This window comes from Mugil cephalus, chromosome 5 (genome assembly GCF_022458985.1).
Source record: "Mugil cephalus isolate CIBA_MC_2020 chromosome 5, CIBA_Mcephalus_1.1, whole genome shotgun sequence".
Taxonomy (NCBI): Eukaryota; Metazoa; Chordata; class Actinopteri; order Mugiliformes; family Mugilidae; genus Mugil; species Mugil cephalus.
Genome location: NC_061774.1, coordinates 9365761 through 9382981, shown reverse-complemented (window position 1 = coordinate 9382981; position 17221 = coordinate 9365761). Strand labels below are relative to the sequence as shown.

At 43.8% G+C, this 17221-nt stretch overlaps 2 protein-coding genes across 3 annotated transcripts in view; one reads left to right on the top strand and one right to left on the bottom strand.

Moving 5' to 3' along the window:
- Positions 1-2219: 2219 nt before the first annotated feature.
- Positions 2220-8291, top strand: npas4a (neuronal PAS domain protein 4a). The gene is made up of 8 exons (XM_047584380.1): positions 2220-2847; positions 3270-3430; positions 3530-3632; positions 3724-4033; positions 4158-4267; positions 4427-4562; positions 4682-6447; positions 6568-8291. Exons 1-8 carry the CDS (start codon positions 2673-2675, stop codon positions 6594-6596), a joined length of 2790 nt encoding a protein of 929 aa, XP_047440336.1. The 5' UTR covers positions 2220-2672; the 3' UTR covers positions 6597-8291.
- A 4261-nt stretch (positions 8292-12552) lies between these two features.
- mrpl11 (mitochondrial ribosomal protein L11) overlaps positions 12553-17221 on the bottom strand; it is a 35793-nt gene continuing 31124 nt past the window's right edge. For both annotated transcript variants that reach the window (XM_047585579.1, XM_047585580.1), the window contains 3 exons: positions 14568-14661; positions 14080-14239; positions 12553-12796 (listed from right to left, as the gene is read on the bottom strand). In XM_047585579.1, coding sequence (XP_047441535.1) covers positions 12673-12796; positions 14080-14239; positions 14568-14661 — 378 coding nt within the window. In that variant the 3' untranslated portion in view covers positions 12553-12672. The remainder of the gene's footprint in view (positions 12797-14079; positions 14240-14567; positions 14662-17221) is intronic.

Genomic DNA, 17221 nt, shown 5'->3' with positions numbered 1-17221 from the left:
CAGCGGCTGCGGGGACCTCCAGGGTAAAGCGAATTAAAACGGTACAAAATGGAAGGAATCTGCAAACTTGCAAGTCTTCCTTGATTATCTGGTAAAAATTTGATACCTTTAGGATCAGCGACAGAAGAGGATGCAGAGGTGGCTGAGTCATCCAATGAGGAAAAATGAGAGGCAGACCCACAAGCACCTGGGCAAGAAATAGAGAACAAAAAACAAACGCGCGCGCGCACACACAGACACTCTCGCACACACACACAAGCACACAGGGACGGATACAAATGGGACCAAAGCAGAATTATTTATCAATGAGATATCATCTGCATGTTGGAAAATGTCACAGCAAGTAAATAAGTAATCAATGGTCCTGTTGACTCGTCATTCATCAAGACAATAACTATAATATCTGAAACTAAAAACGTAACAGAAAAATAAAAGATAAAATATGAGGTCCTTAAAAATATAGATCTGACTTTAACTTGGACACTTAATACAACCCCTACACTAAAACGTATTGTCTGCACATGATCTGTATAATAGGGACTAATGTTTTGTTCACAAAAAGGTAGCAGGTTGACTTGATGTGACTGTGTACATTGATGCTTGTCCCTACAATATGAGCACCACAGTATACATTCAGAGACCAGATAGAGTCCTATACCATCAAGTGTTTGTTTGTGTGTGTGTAGCCTTTTTTATGAGGTTGTGGTGGGGGCCATTGTGGAATTTGAAAAGGTTGTGGCTTGTGTTTGTGAAAGGGGGAGAGTTTAGGGGATGCATTATCTCAATGGGAGGTCCTCACAAAGATAGAAGGCTTGCGTTTGGTAGTGTGTGTGTGGGGCAGCGGCAAGGATACAGATCCAGATGTGCTGGCCTCCACGTGTGAAGCACATACTCCAGGTCTATTCTCGGGGTTAAAAGCGAAATCTTCCCTCTAAAAATAGAACGATGGAGCTGGATGCGGGGGCGCGCCTCGCAGTCCCGGGGCCGGTCACTGGTGGGATCTATTTTTAGAAACGGCGCCGATTTGCCTCACGTGAGACTGGAGAAAGGTTTGCGGATTGCGCAATAGCCTACTGACTGGATGACTGCGTGCTGGGTGCGTGCGCGTCAAATTATTCATGGATGTCATTCATTAAAACGGCTCTTCATTTTTTTTTTTTTTTTTTTTTTTGAGATCTTGAAAATCGTCACTGGAAGTTTTACGGGGATCAAAAAGAAACCTGACTCAGACACCAACGTCATTAGCTAAATTGGTAAACGATCAATATAAGAAATGGAAAAGTTAAGTTTTGAGTACTGATCGCTGGTCATACTTGAATTGTTTTCCTTCAAAATCTACATTTGTTGTTAATTGTTCATTTTTAATTAACCTTAAAACGGATTTTTTTTTTTCGTGGACGATGAAGGGCAGGAGTGGAAATTCTGGTTTGACGTGGCTCACACAATACACATAGAATATAACATGAAGCAAAAAAAAAAAAAAAGACTACACCTACGTACTAGCGTGTTTATTATCCTTATAAAATACAAAATGCTAAAGATGTCTCTTGACAACGGCAACATCTGCATGTCTAACAGGGGCTAGATTCGGTAAATGCAGAGTCTCAGAAATGATTTCCATTCACAAAAGACGAACGGGAGACGGAGCCTGAGCAACCATGTCCGCCTCCTATAACAGCAGCTCGGTGTCTGCTGCAGCCGAGCATCATCAATCTCTCATGTTTGAACCGCTGACAGTAAATGTGATCGCAATGAATTGTTGAATCGCACCTAACAAGCACCTGCCGTGTTTACTGACAGGTCCGGGGCAAACAGGCAGTGACGGGTAGCTACCTCAGGTGCCAGACATATAAACACACAAACCTCTTTCGTATTCACCCCAGTCCTCCCATCCCCCTAGCACCCCCTCCTCCACCTCCTCCTCCTCCTTCTCCCCCAATACACCGGAGTCCGGTGACTCCGTTTACGTTTTACGCTTGCTCCGCCCCTTACTCGGTTTTGTCCAAATCGGGCTTTTTGCGTCGCCGGAGCTCCCGATTTCATCCCGACGTCATCACCGAGTAGAGGGAAGAGCTGACGTCGAGGAAGAGTCACCGAGAGGAGAGGGCACGGGTGAGGGAGGGGGAGAGTTTCACCATTGCCTCCACTGATATGAGGCATATCGAGCCCGCTCGCCCCCCCCTTCTCCTGCACCCTCCTCCCTCCGTTTTACGTCGGTGTTGGTGCGTTGGGAGCCCCCCTACTCCGGTGGAGTCCCAGGCTATATAAGTAACCGGCGAGCAGAGTCCCTCAACCAGATTTACAGGTTCCGGACTTCTGTGCGAGAGACGGCTACCGCAGCCGCGATTCACCTGCACTCCGAAAGGAGGGACAGACACCCAGCAGCCGGCCAGCATCCGAGCTGGACGCTGTGGCGGAGCTAAGGCGGATCGAGACAAGACAGGAGAAGGTTTTTTAAACCTTGCTCTGAAAAAAGAAAAAAGAAAAAGAAGAAAGAATAGCTGATATGAAAGTCCAATAACCCACCTTTAGAACGTTTCCACTTTTACAACCTGTCTCTTAAAACATCTCGGAGACAGGGAACTTCAGCAGAGGCACGCCACCAACACTCCGCTCACAACTCTACAACTTGTATCTGGAGAAATTTCAGTTCACCGCAGCAACAGGCCACAATGTACCGCTCAACCAAAGGAGCGTCCAAGGCTCGACGAGATCAGATCAACGCCGAGATCCGGAACCTGAAGGACTTGTTGCCCATTTCTGAAGCCGATAAAGCACGGCTCTCATACCTGCACATCATGTCACTCGCCTGCATGTACACCAGGAAATCCGTCTTCTTCACTCAAGGTAAGATCGACTTTACACTCGGGTAAAAACGACCTGTTGATGATTCCGTGCTGCATAGACACACTGCAGTTTACCTCAGCGGTGGAATCAACAAGTGCTTTAGTGGCTCCACTGAAAATTCTCTTGATATAAATCAGGATTTATATATATATACTTAGGATACACTGTAGAACCGTGTCTTATTAACTGATCTTAAATAATCGACTCGGAATCTGCTGTGTGTGGAAATATCAACCTGTCGCTGTCCGTGGTGCTGAAACGCTTTAACATCATGAGCGCAGCCTCGCCGCTGTCCGCGGTACTGAAACACGCTGCGGCACCTACTTTTACTATTCAAGAGATCAGATACACGGTGTTCTTTTTTTTGTTGTTGCTGGTATTTTCAGGTTTAATAATTAATGTGGCCATTTTTATTCTTCTAGGGGGGACTGCTGCCAGTCTTGAGGAGAGTGCAAGGTTTCTGTCTTTTCACGAACTGTCAGAGTTGATGCAGGCGCTGCCGGGCTTTTTGATGCTGCTGACTGGAGAAGGGAAGCTCCTGTACCTGTCAGACAGCGTCTCCGAACACCTCGGACACTCCATGGTAAGTCTACACAGAATTGATTTATTTATAGTTTATTAAGAACACGTTCAAGCTTTAGTCTGGGTTTCATAAATAACATCTCTAGGTTTAATTTTCCAGGTGGATCTTGTGGCTCAGGGGGACAGTGTGTATGATATCATCGATGCCTCAGACCACTACATCATGAGGACCAACCTGTCAGCCTCCACTTCACTTGAGACAGGTAAGACAAATTGCAGACAATCATTTCACAATTTAAAAATATTTTTTTTTCTCAACCTAATACAAACCTCCTCTCATCATTTCCTCCGCAGATCGTCTCTTCCGTTGCCGTTTCAACACCTCCAAGTCCGTGAGGAGGCAGAGTGCTGGAAACAAGCTAGTTTTGATCAGAGCTCGCTGCCTCTCTCCGCCCTCCACTTCTCCTGCCACTGGGTCCTACTGGACCTCCAACCCCGTGTGGGTGTGTTTCTGCTCTCCTTTGGAGCCTCACCCGACCCGCTCCAGCCCCGGGGCAGAGAGGGAGTCGACCTCCACCCCTCCCCCCGCTGACACCAACCTGTTCCTGGCCTGCTTCCATTCCCAGCATGGCCGTGACATGAGGCTGCAGACAGCACAGGACAGGTGAATTCACACAAATACTTCCACTTGTTGCTTTAAAATGGATTGGTATAAAATATGTTCATGAGATAACTAAAGTGGTGAAACATTATCCTTCTAACACATCACCGCCCACTCTCCCCTGCAGGGTGAGCGCCTATCTTGGCTTTGATGTGACAGCTTTACGCTCTCGCTCCTGGTACAGCCTCCTCCACCCACAGGATCTGTCACATGCCTCTGCTCAGCACCGCAGCCTATGTAAGTGTACTCTTCAAACAAACCTACTAGTTACAACAATCAAAGCCTACACAATTACACACATTGCACCCACTGAAACATCCACACAGTGAAAAACACTATGATGATTAACAGGATTACAAACTGATGCCAACTTGTGTCGCTTCTGTTGTTCAACAGTGAGAGAAGGAGGAGAGGGTAGAGCTGAAATGGTGGTTCGTGTGCAGGCTCAAGACCAGTCATGGGTTTGGCTCTACATGGTGCTTCAACTTCAGCCTGGAGAAATCCCCATCAGCAGCAACAACTACATCATCAGGTATTTACCCTCCCTCGAAAAAACACACACACGCTCCACATTAACGTGGTGACAAAAGACTGATAAATGGAGGCAAAAACTTAACTCCCTGCTTCTCCTCTATTTTTCTCGTCTCCCAGTGACTCTGAGGCATGGGCGGTGCGTCAACAGCTCAGCTCAGAGCAGAATCAGCTGACCTTGGTCCTGAGCGCTGGTACATCTCAGCAGGAGGGTCTGAGTCTCCAGTCCCCAGAAACCCTGTCAAGCCCAGACCAGGTGTTCACTCCAGGCAGCAGTGGCCTGTCTGCCCAGTCCTTTGACTTTAGCACTGCTGGCTGCAGCGTGGGCTCCTCTGATGAACCAGGGAGCTCTGTCGCTGAGGCCATGCAGCTGGAGGGTGACCCTCGCTCCAGTATCTCCTCTCTGGAGGAGGAAAGCTTCTTTCAGCAGCAGCCTACTGAAACCCCTTCAGCTGCCTCCTCTCCTACTCCAGTCACTGTTGAAACAGTAGCAGACTTAGACTTTTTAACCCAGAACATTCTCCTACCCCCCTCCTTCCAGCTCGACCCTCCACTGCCAGCCCTGCCCTTGCCTCTTCCCCCCGTGCCCACCTCACAAGCTCAACAGACCAAAGAGTTTGTGTGCACTCCCCCCTACACTCCCCAGGTTGGTGGGTCCAGCTTTCTATTTGGAGAACCCCTCTTCAGCTTCGACCCCACTGGCACTACCACTCCTCCACCTTCTGCTACAACTGCCACTGCCAGCACTTCCATGGCCCCCTCAACATCTTCCACAGCCCCACCGACTACTGCCTCCAGCCCCGCTCCCCCCACCACCCTATCCACCAAGCTCCCCCTTGTGCTACCTACCCCCTCTACTGACCTCCTCTTCTCTATCGAGCCTTGCAGTGGCTCCCTGTATGAGAAACTCCCCCCGACACCAGACAGCCCCGGAGATGGGGACTGCACAGTGATGACCCTGCCTGAGGTTCGGGGTCCCCTGTACGTAGATGTACCACTGGGGCCCTTCCAGTGTCCCCCTGAAGGCCTCCTCACCCCAGAGGCATCACCTGGTAAACAACCCTGCCTCACCTTCTTCTCTCTTGATAGGGAGAAGGAGAGAGCAGAAATATCCCTCTTAGCTCAACACATCAGCTCATTGGCGGAGGGCTTCTACCTGGATCCACTCTTGTCCAAACTCTCTCCCCCCACCATATCACCTTCATCCTCCCCACCTTCCCCCTTCCTTTCCCCAGCCACAGAAACTGCTGATTCAGTCCACATGCTTAGGGAGTTTTATCCCATCAAAGCATGGAGAGGTCTGGACATTCCCATGTTTCTTGACGATGATGATTCTCTGTTTGAAGAGAGCATCCTAGAAACCCTTCTCCAAGATGACTTTGCTCCCCCGCAGTCACCTGGCCTCTGCTCACCGTCCCCCTCCCCTATGCCCAATCCCTCCAGCCCAACCTCTCCTCAAACCCCAGTGTGCTGGCACCAACCCTCCCAGTTTGAGGGAGTGGGCCACATCTGTAGCGTCCAATCGGCGCAATGTAACTCCATGGCTGGGTGCGGGGCGACTGTGGCTGCTGAGGCCGGGGTGACGGCAGAAGGGGAGGGGCAAGCGGAGGAAGCAATGGAGATCGAGGTGGTGTCATCTCCTGTGTCCTCTTGCTCCTCCATTCCAGCTTCCCCTCCCTTCATTCTCACTGCCTCCCCCAGCCCCACCGCCTCCACGCCCATCGCCTCGCCCACGCCCGCCATGTCTTGCACTCAGTCCCTCCTGGAGGAACTGGCCGTCCTGGAACCCATGTTTGGGGCAGGTGCCTCGATCGCCCCTGGCTTAGGGCAACAACCTGAGTTGTATCAACTCCAATGTCATCCATCGCCACAGTGCTTCCACAAAGGTAAGAATCTGACATAGTTTCATCACAGTTTTGTTAAATGAGATGACGATATTGAAAACCATTCTCTGAAAATGCACCACTAACTTATTCTTTCTCTCTCTTCCATTTTTTGTCTTTCAGATGGGAGTGGAAGTGTTCCTCCGTTCTAAAATAAGTCTGTGACTTACTTCATTAAGTATGGCATATTGTCATATTTTGTGGAGCCCCTTTTACTGAAAAGTAAAAAATTATTAAGTGTATAAATATACATAATGTATATACAACTTAAGGACTTTAACTCCTACATGTCTCCTAAGAACAAAGATTGGCTTTATATTTTTGTTCAGTCATTTATCTGTATACTACTACAAAACTGGTGCAACATTTACAAGACGGTGCAACCACATGGACTCACAACTGACTGGGTTCTGAGTCCATGTGGTGTCTCTCAGCTTCTCTGTTACATGAGCTTCAGATATGATCAAACAGAGACACCTCTCTGAACTTCTAAGCGCTCTTTAACTTCCAGACGCGCATTTGTATTCACTCGTAGTGAAAAATCTGTTGTGAACAAAAAAAAAAAAAAGAGAAACATTTATTGTTATTTCGATAGGGAGATGAAACATAGCACCTTTGCCTGACATGCAGCAACGCAAACCCAAACCTCAAATGTATTGAAAGTCAAATGTTTACAAATTGTTTTACATCCTTAGGATGACCACTGACAGTACAAAAGAAGAACGATTTCTTCTATGAAATCTTAGATTCAGTCTTCAGAGCTCGAGCAGCTCTGGTTTCAAAGCACTTTTCTTAACAGCCTTCAAGGCTACATCAATCTAACCAACAGTATTCAACTAAACCTGAGATACTTTGAGCTTTGAGTTTGCGACTTCAGACCTTTAACGTTTCATATTTATCTCTCCATCTACAATCTTGTGTATCAATGTGATGTGCAAACAAAAAAAAAGAAAACATGTGACGAGATCATGGCATGTGAAGATCTCAAGAATGTCGAAGATGTCCATTGCTTTACAAGATGCAACACCAAACAAGAGATTGTCTGGGAGTTTACCAGGGCTCTGATCATGTCAATAATCCACTGCTACGTTGTACTGTACATTAGACTCTGAATGTGGGCTCTTCAGGTCCCTCCTGGCCTGAAGGCAGTCGGCTGGATATTCTTGCAGCATCAATATTTGCAATGCTGGCAGCTTATAGCGGCTCCTGTGTGCCTGAAACGGCCCTGACCTGCTGAACTCTGAACTCTTTATCATGTCCATTCACCATGGACAGTTACATCGTTGCTCCACTGGAGTGCGGTGTAGTGAGGCACAATTGACTATGTGAATGAGCGATTCTTCTTTTTTGAGAGGGGTTAGAATACAAAAGATTTTGTTTTAAAAAATGAAAAATAGGGATGGGGTACTATTTCTATTCAGTTACCAAGCGACACGGGTTGAGAATGGTTTAATTCCCATGGTGTCGACATGCTCACGTAGAGTTGTCTACGGTCAAGTAAAGGATTGATTCCTACGTTCTAGCTATTAAAGGCTAAGTTAATATACATGTGTAAAATTATATTACTGTATGTGTGTTATTTGAAAAAAAATGTTATTGCATATGCATTATGTCTGTGGATATAGGCATATGTTCTTTTCAGAAAGGTTGTACACATTTGTACATTTGTATGAAACAGCTACTGGTCTGTACATATAAGAAAGAGATTTTTATTGCATAAGATGGGATATATTCTAAACATCTTATTTACTGCAGAATGGACATTGTGGACCAGTGTTCTATTGTGATGCTTATAAGTGTATTTGGTTGTCATACAAATGCATTTATATTAAAGTGCACTTAATGCAGCTGATGCATTTGTGTCGTCATAGACAAGCCCCCCTTTCCTCCCTCGGCCTCAGCATCATCATCATCATCATCATCACCACCATCATCACCATCATCACCATCATCATCGCACCATCCCTGCCTCTTTTCCTCCCTCCCCTTCACTCTCCTCCATTTCTTCCCCCGGAGCGAGTTTCGCTCAGCAACAGCACTGACGCACACACATGACGAGACAGAATGAGACACTATCTGACTCAGACTGACGCACACGCTTGGCATCGAGGTATTTGCGTGTAAGGATGTGCACACAGGCGCACGCACACACAGTTGGCCTCCCACTTATGATGATGCACACACGCACACACATAATAATAGGCATATGACTCCCCCTCCCCACCACCACCACCACCACCACCAACCCTCTTTACAAATCGCAGTAGCCCACACTCGCTGATGTACCTGCGACTCTATCGGCGCTCAGTGTGGTGTAAGACTCCATATATAGGCATTCCTGCTCAAGAGCTCTGACTGAAACAGCCTCCCATCTATTCTCAGACGCTATTCACAAGCAACAGAGAGGGGAGGGCTGGAGAGAGAGGGAGACAAGAAGACAAAGAAAGAGTGAGGGGAGGCTAAAATTAGAGGTACAGTAAATAGGGATATGGGACAAAGCGTTGCCCCGCTGCCACACACTGGGAAGGTAGACATAACCAAAATCACACAGTTAATCTGATATAACTAAATTTCCATAATTCATAACCAAAAAAGAGGATTGCTTTTAAGGATGGAGAATAGCTCATCACCTGTGCCAGAGAACAGAAAAATAAAACAAAACAGAATGTAATGTCTGTAATAGAGCAGTAACTTCAACATTGCACCGCTTCCCTGCAGTTGAACATTTTGTTCCACCACTACCTGCTGCAGTGTTGGTGATGGAGGTGAAACGAGTGGAAGGACCACTCTGCAGCGGACTGCTGCTATCTTCTGGTGAAGACGAGCACTGCACCTGAGAGGAACTCGCTGGAGTCTGGGAGGAAAAGGTTGTTGAAAGGACAAACGGAGAGAACAGTTTACATTTCATGTTGACCGCATCAATATTCATGTTTTATCAAGATGCAGCTGACACCATTCCAAGCTTAAACATACAGTCCATGTAGAAGACAGTGCTATTGTTGGACATTGATGATAATTATGAGCATTGAATCGGTACCTTGATCAGGCATAACATTATGACCACCTTCCTAATATTGTGTAGGTCTCTATTGTGCCTCCAAAACAGTTGTGACTCATCAGAGAATGGACATGGGTCTTCTGACACTGTGGTGTCTGGAAACAGGATGATTTTAGTGGGGGCCTTTGGGTCCTATGGGTTTAGGAGAGGGGTCACTGTGAATCAGCCCACAAATACTTCAGTTCAGTTTGGGATCTGGTGAATCTGGAGGCCAGGTCAAAAGTTTTTTGAGTTGTTCCTAAACCATTGTTGTGTGTGTGTCTGTGTCTGGCTGCATCCTGCTGGGGGTGGCTGCTGCCATCAAGGAGTGTGATTGCCATGGGGTGGGGGTGTCTGGTCTGGTCTAGGTGGGTGGAACATCGCAACACCCGGGTTTTTCGTTCGGGTCGAACTACACAGCAATTGGCTCAGGATTTTATCGACTCGGCTTCCATGTTAATTTACATGATGACGTTGATTTACGTGCCCATCACACGGCCGGTTAAACTGTGTCACTGTAGAAGCTCCAGGGCTGCGAGCAGCTCAAAAACAGAGCAAGGTTTTGGTCTACTCCCATAAGAGAACGATCTCTGAAGGGCAGAGATTTTTGTTCATTCTTTTTTTTTTTTTCAATCAAACAAATCAAATGTGTTGTTACACAATCGTTAATGAATGTGCGTAGGTGAATGAGTCATATTCAGTAAATTGTACAATCAGGGAATGCATGTGTGACTGTGTTTATATAGAGCGATATCCCACACTTCTTTTAACGATCAAGGCAGCGCTCTGGTAAGACCGTGACATCTGTGAGCTGCTCTGCATCCGAGGAGAAGAGGAGATTCGGCAGCAGATATCGGAAGCCGTGCATTACAGTGATTTATCCGAATATCAGCAGGTAATTGAAAGAGCAGAGGTTTGACTGGTCCATTCTTCAGGTCATCAACAAACTCAAAGCTTTAAAAAAATACACCCCTGCTGCCCATTGTTTACTGCATTGTTCTGTACTTAAATGTGAAATGATGACGTTGTCGATGGGATGACGTTCGAGAGGGAGGAAAAAAAACAGGCACGCATCTCTCACAGTGGGAGGTCAGACCCGGGACTTCTGGTAAGGTCTGAAAATTATGTGTCAACCCGGGATTTTACACAAATTCCAGGTCCAAAAGTTTCCCAGCAGAACACTGTATCTCTCAGTGTTTACACATATGTGCTGCACACGTCACAACTGGTAATAAAATTGACTTTGACTCATAGCCACAAGATGGTCAAAGCCATTTACTTCTCCTGCTACTGGTTTTAATGTTGTGGCTGACTGATGTATATAATGGTGACATATAAAATTGATCAAATCACATAAATAAATAATTAAACTGGTGCTCTAAGTAAGTGACGGTTCCAGCTGCAGTTAATGAATATGATGAGTTCTCTTAATTAATCAAGAAACTCTCCAGTCTGCGTGAGTCAGTTCAAGGTGGGACATCATCCAAACAGAAGCTCAGCAAAACATTTTCAGATATGGATCCTTCATATGAACGATAGGAGCTTGCACCAGCATGATTAGGCCGTATGTTGTGGAGGGTTTCAGATTACAGACACATTGACTGTCACTCACTCTAAGATGACACACACACACACAAAAAAAGTGTGGAACAGAATCTGGGACCGGAAACAGAGAACTGCACCAACACACACACACAATACACTGCATCCTAATGAACGGGGTGAGGTAGACAAAAAGAAAAGAAAATAGAACAAAGGCAACAGATCTTTCTCTGAGCAAAAGTTTCACCACTCATCCTGGTGTTTTAAATGACTGGTTTAGGTTTTTGTTAGAAACATCTGTGGCTGAGTCTGTTAATCACCAAATACTCACCTGGAATTGGAGCATGTTGTTGAAGGTGAACCGGGCGGTTTTCTAAAGACTCAGTTGTCAGATTCCAAACTCAAAGTGTCTCACCGAACTTGTTCAGAGACGAGTTGAGTCCAATTTTACATAGATGTCTCCTCCACTCCTCTTTCAAACCATCTGTCTTCTGCTGAGTCCTGACCTGAAGGAAACCTTGAGATCGCTTTGGTCAAATCCAATGCTCAGACCAAAGTTAGGGTTCCCTTCCTTCCAGACACATGAATTTGCAGAGAGGTGAGTTTTGAGGTCTCTGTTAACCTTCCTTCATTGTCTTTAAAAGAAACAACTGACTTAATCAATAGCAGTCTAGTTTAAAGCCACATATTCCAAATGTATGACACCAAGAAAAAAAAACTAAAGTAGTTATGAAATGACTAAATCAGCCCCACTTACAACAGTTGTGCCAGACTTATGTGTTGCTATTGTTTTCAACAAATTTAATTAATTTCATTATTTACTCATCCTCATCGAGAAGTTAATCGTCATCATTTAGGAGTTGTTTTATTCTATCTTAAGTTGATGAAGTGAGCAGTATCATAAATAAATGTGACAAATTCTGAAAAATGCTGCTGGCAAAGTCAAAGGACGTGTTACGCTCATCATTTTGATTGTTCAAAATTATATGTGCAGATTATCGTTTCCCCTCATTCTTTGCTTAATAAATGACAGTTATATTGGCACTAGTTCACGTTTTATGCAGCGCATGAGAACAGACACATTAAATAGTAAAAAATGCATTAAATGCGCAATCATGATTCCTCTTTTAGTCAGTAATACTGAATTATACCACAGCACGAAGTTTATGTAATAATTAATGTGCTGAAGCCTTTCAATCCCAAATTGATGGAAAATGTGTGAAATGTGCAGGAAGCCATCTGTACAACCTGTCAGAAAGCCAAACTGCTTCCAGAGGTGTTAATAATAGATAATAACATCAAAGAGACTGAATATACAAATTCTTCCAAGACCGAGCAATTAGATTTTCATTAGTTCAACTCAGAGGAAATGAATCACCCAGGGTCTTAAATATTTTCAAAGGTTGTGCGTATATTTTGGTTGACAAACTGTAGGTGATGGAAATGCTAGGTTAAAACAATTTGCTGTAAATAATCATCTTCATATCAGATGTAAAAAAAAAAAAAAAAAAAAAGAACACAGACAGATACAGGTTTTAAATCCGTTTATTAAGATCTGACACACAGAACATTAACAGTGTTACGTGGTACATGTATAAAGCCAATATAAACAGGAATGCGGGGTCAAGGTTGGAGGACGTTGCTGATCTTTATTTCTTCTTGCCCGAGGTAGCTTCAGCTGCAGATGCTTCAGCAGCTGCAGCGGCAGCAGCATCTGCTTTCAACCTTTCCTCTTTCTGCTCCATGAAGAGTTTGTACTCGTCAGCAGATAGACTGAAGAGGAGGAGACGGTAGGGAAAATTATATTTAACTCTTATAGGAAAATACAACCTAAATTAAAAAGTGTTAAAAAGGAATTAAAGAATACGCATTTTTATGGATTTAAAATGTGACAAAACTGAAGTACAGGGGATGACAAACATTATATTCATGTAATTCCAGAGGATGTAAAGTGACGTTCAACAGTTCTACATAATAGTATGAAATCCTTCAGCTATCTGCCACATTAATTCAGCTTTTGGCCTCAGTCCCCCAGAAACAAAGAGCAATGGCTTCTTTCTGGACTCACCACAATGCAGCCGTGCTCGACAACCATCCAGGGAGAAATCCATTGCAAAAGAGGCCGAGATACCAATTCCTCCACTGACAGTGCTCTCAATAAATCATAATGCACTGCAGTCGCACGGCAAGTTAAGTTTTAAATAGGGGCGAGAAACCGATTCAGGCAAAAGTACAACATCATTAGCTGAAGTCGAAATAGAAGCGGCAGAAGCACATGATTGTGCTTGAATACTAAACTAGATAGCAGAATAAATGGAGCTCTGTGCTGGTCACAAATGAGCAATTTGTGATTGTATGAAAGAAAAACCACAGGTGGATCTTAAAATGCAAAGCCAACGGGTTTGTGGTTTCAAAACAAAGGCAAGAAACAATTTAGATTATCAGATACTGATATTGTACTGACTGCATACACTGTAAACCAAATAATGTACCTCAGCGTACTATTATTCCAGTTAGCATTTATAAAATGAATTATTATTATTACTGTTGCTATAATATTAACTATTTGAAACTAAGGATATTAAGCAGGATGGGCTCGGTCATTGAAAATCAAAATTCCAGCTCATGAATAGACAATAAATTACAGTAGGGAAGTTATTTTCTATTCAGGTGTTTTCCAGCTGTCCACTATTTATTTATTTTTGCAAGACCAGAGGCGCCAGTGCATATTACAACTGCACTGTTCATTTCAAGCTCAACCAAAGACACTCATTTTTACATTATGTATGCATTTTATATCTTAATAATTAAAATTACTTTGAATAAATTGGTTTCCGCTAATAAAAGCAAAACAAGGTGCTGAATGCCTTTTATAGGGTCTGTATATTACCCAGGGGCTTTTTATTATTATTTTTACGTTAATTGAATCTGTTCCTTCCTACTATGTCTGTTGTAGTGAAGCCTCTGTTCTCCTCTGACCACTGGTAGTTGTTTGTCTGTATCTCATACCGCATGTATAATGACATGAGACACAGAAAAACAGAACGGGGACTCACTCGTTGACGATCTTGATGCCCAGCGACCGGGCCGAGCCCACGATGGATTTGACGACCGTCTCTAGGGGGGTGTTCTTCATTTTGAAGCACTCATCCTGGGATTTCACCTGTGCGATTTCATACACCGCCCTAACCGACACCATCCCTGCCGTCTCATGTCCTTCACACACACAAAACAGAAGGCAAAGTGTGACTAAAACGTGATACAAAATTCAATAAGAGAATCAGGAAAAGCTTGGCACGGAAGAGGGCGACGTGTGCTTGAAACACAGAAGGTGAAGATCCGTAATGCTCTTTTCCTAACACACCACCTTTTGCCACTTCCTTCCTCTGCTGCAGCTCCCCCGCGTGTCATGAATATAACATCAATCAAAGCAACGCTCACAAGCGGGTCCGTGGGGATACGTGCGTCCGCCACAGCTCGGGCTGAGAGGGGGTGAAAGCTTAAGTGAGAGCTGATATACGACTGTGGCGGCGGCACTCCTCACCTGTCTTTCCAGCGCCTTTCTCGATGCCTGCTGCTTGTTTGAGGAAGTAAGAAATCGTGGGCTGGCCGATCTTCAGGTCATAAGTCCTGTCCGGCTGAGGAGGCAGAGAGGAAGTGTAATTAGAGTCTGTGATCAGTGGGAATGTGTTCAAAGAGATTTTTTAAATGGATGCTCAGGGAAAGAATAATAAAATAATAAAAAGTCAGTGAGTTCATGACTCCCTCAGCCAACACCACCAGTCTTGAGGAAGAAACACGGACTAGAAGTCGGTCAATATAAGCTTCTTTTTGTCGTATTTCTTCATTTATTAATTTGACTGCGTTCTAACTCCCGGTCCCATAACTCTCTGTTACTACACTTGTCAAACCTCCCATTCTCACAGAGCACCTACACAATTTATGGTCACAACGACGGCAGATTTACTCTTTGAAATTAATTATAATTTCTGGAACAAGTATTCCAGGGTAGATAAAAATAAGCTCATCACTCGGAGCCAGCAACCATCAATCTTCCTGGCAAACAGATTTTTATCGGCGGTTTCCAACTCGCACCAGTTTGTTCCCCTCAGGTATTAGCATGAGTATTTGTTTCTCTAAAAGATAATTATCCAGCGACGCTCGAAAAACCCAGACAATTACCAGCGGTACTTTCTGAATCCTCAAGAACTCTTCCAACCATCTGGTTTAAAAATTATTCTGTCTGCTGCACAAACAGAAGGCTTCTTAACCTGTTTGGGCAGGCTGCCATTTTTGTTTTGTTAGAGAGCAGCAGAGCAACTTGAGAGGCAGGTTTGAAGGACTTCTCCTCACTCTGCCAACTTATCGTTAATGAATATTAATGGGAAGTTTTCTAAAAGACCTTCTGGGTTTTTCAGACATGATCAGTGTTTTTAAGAGAAACCACCTCTTTGATCTGAGTGTGTCTTAATGTCCAAGGTGAACAAAATGTTGGATTAAGGTTACCCTTTAATGCTTCCAGCTAGTTTTGACAGAAAATCTAGTGAAAGGAGCCAGATAACGACTGTGGCTAAACTTATTAGCCCACAATGCTAATGGTTGGTGGTTTTGTTTGAGCAAACGAACACTCATAGTGAGATTTTAGCTGTGGAAAGGTCCAGAAAACCCCTAATGCTTGAAACTCTTCAAAAGTCTCTTTCTATAGGTCCATTCAGACCAAGGCAGTTTTAGAGATGTCACAACACTGTCTGGGGTATGATGGGGCATTATTTAATGAAACAGATTGATTTACTCATTTTCTAAGCCTTAATAATAACTAAAATTAGTATATGATCTCAACACACAGAAATGCCACTACAATATATATATGTGTGTGTGTATATATATATATATATATATATATATATATATATATATATATATATATATATACATATATATATATACACACACACACACACATTTGCAAATTTATAACATTACTGATTATTAATTCCCATTTCTGGGAGTACATTCCAAAACGAGTCAAGGAATTATATTTCTGAGCCGATTTTTTTTTTTTTTTTTTTTTTTTTTGCCTTAAAGCAAAAATAAACACAAATCAACAAGTTTTCCTCTGGGTTTTAAACCACTGTGCCTTGAGTTTTTTGGAGGACTTAAATCAAAGTATTAATCCTCCCCCACGGATGTGAGAATTACTTTTTCTTCCTTCACTGTCAGAGGCTATACTTTAACAGTCAGGGTTTTTATTCAGGGTTATTAATTATGTCAGGTTACTGTGGCAAATATTTGGTTTCCTCCGGTCACTGGTTATGATGTTGCCGTCTTGTGAATACATATTTCTTTCTTTGCCTACTTTATGTGCAATGCCACAATACTGTCTGACACACTATAATGTACTAGCATTTTATGTCGAGGGATAGGAACCCCCACGACCCTAGTGAGGATAAGCGGTGGTAGAAGATGAGATTTTATGTCGAGCTGTGAGAAAACTGTTTATAGACCTCCAGCAGCTACAAAGATGGATGATTATTGATTGTGAGTTGTGTTTATGGACGCTTGATGACTTTGACACCTCTTTTTACGGTTTCTTTAGTTGTGGTCTCCTCCATCTTCTCAAAGAAAGCCTTGTTAGTTGCTAAATGTTTCACTTTTTTTAACCAAACATCACCAGTTTGCTGTTTGTGTGGTGCAGGGCAGCTGTTTTTTGTGGGTTTAGATATCTTGTTTATTTTTTTAATTGAACAGCTGGCAGGAAATGACACAGAGGAGTCTGAACCAGGTCAGGCAGAGTCGGGCAATAACTAAAAAAACAAACAACTTCTTTCACATATTCAGTTCATTATATAAAATACTGACCAGTGCAGCTTTGAAGATGATGGACAGAAAAATGCAATCAGCCGACTTTGAAGTGAACCATCTGCATGGGGCTTTTGTTGTTTTTTGTTTACAAGTTTAAGTGTAGCACATCTATTAAGCCTTCCCATCCTTCCCTCCAGACCTCACCCAAAAATATAATCTCTCCCTGACTTATTCTTGAACTTCTTTCTTTTAATTCAAACTCCCCTTTATTAGCAAATACCTGACATCTCAACCAATCAATACGTCATCTGCGGAAAGTGAAGATGAGATGAGGAGACACCAGAGAGCAGGTGATTCATCATTCGTCGGCGGTGACCTTTCAACACTGAATTCACC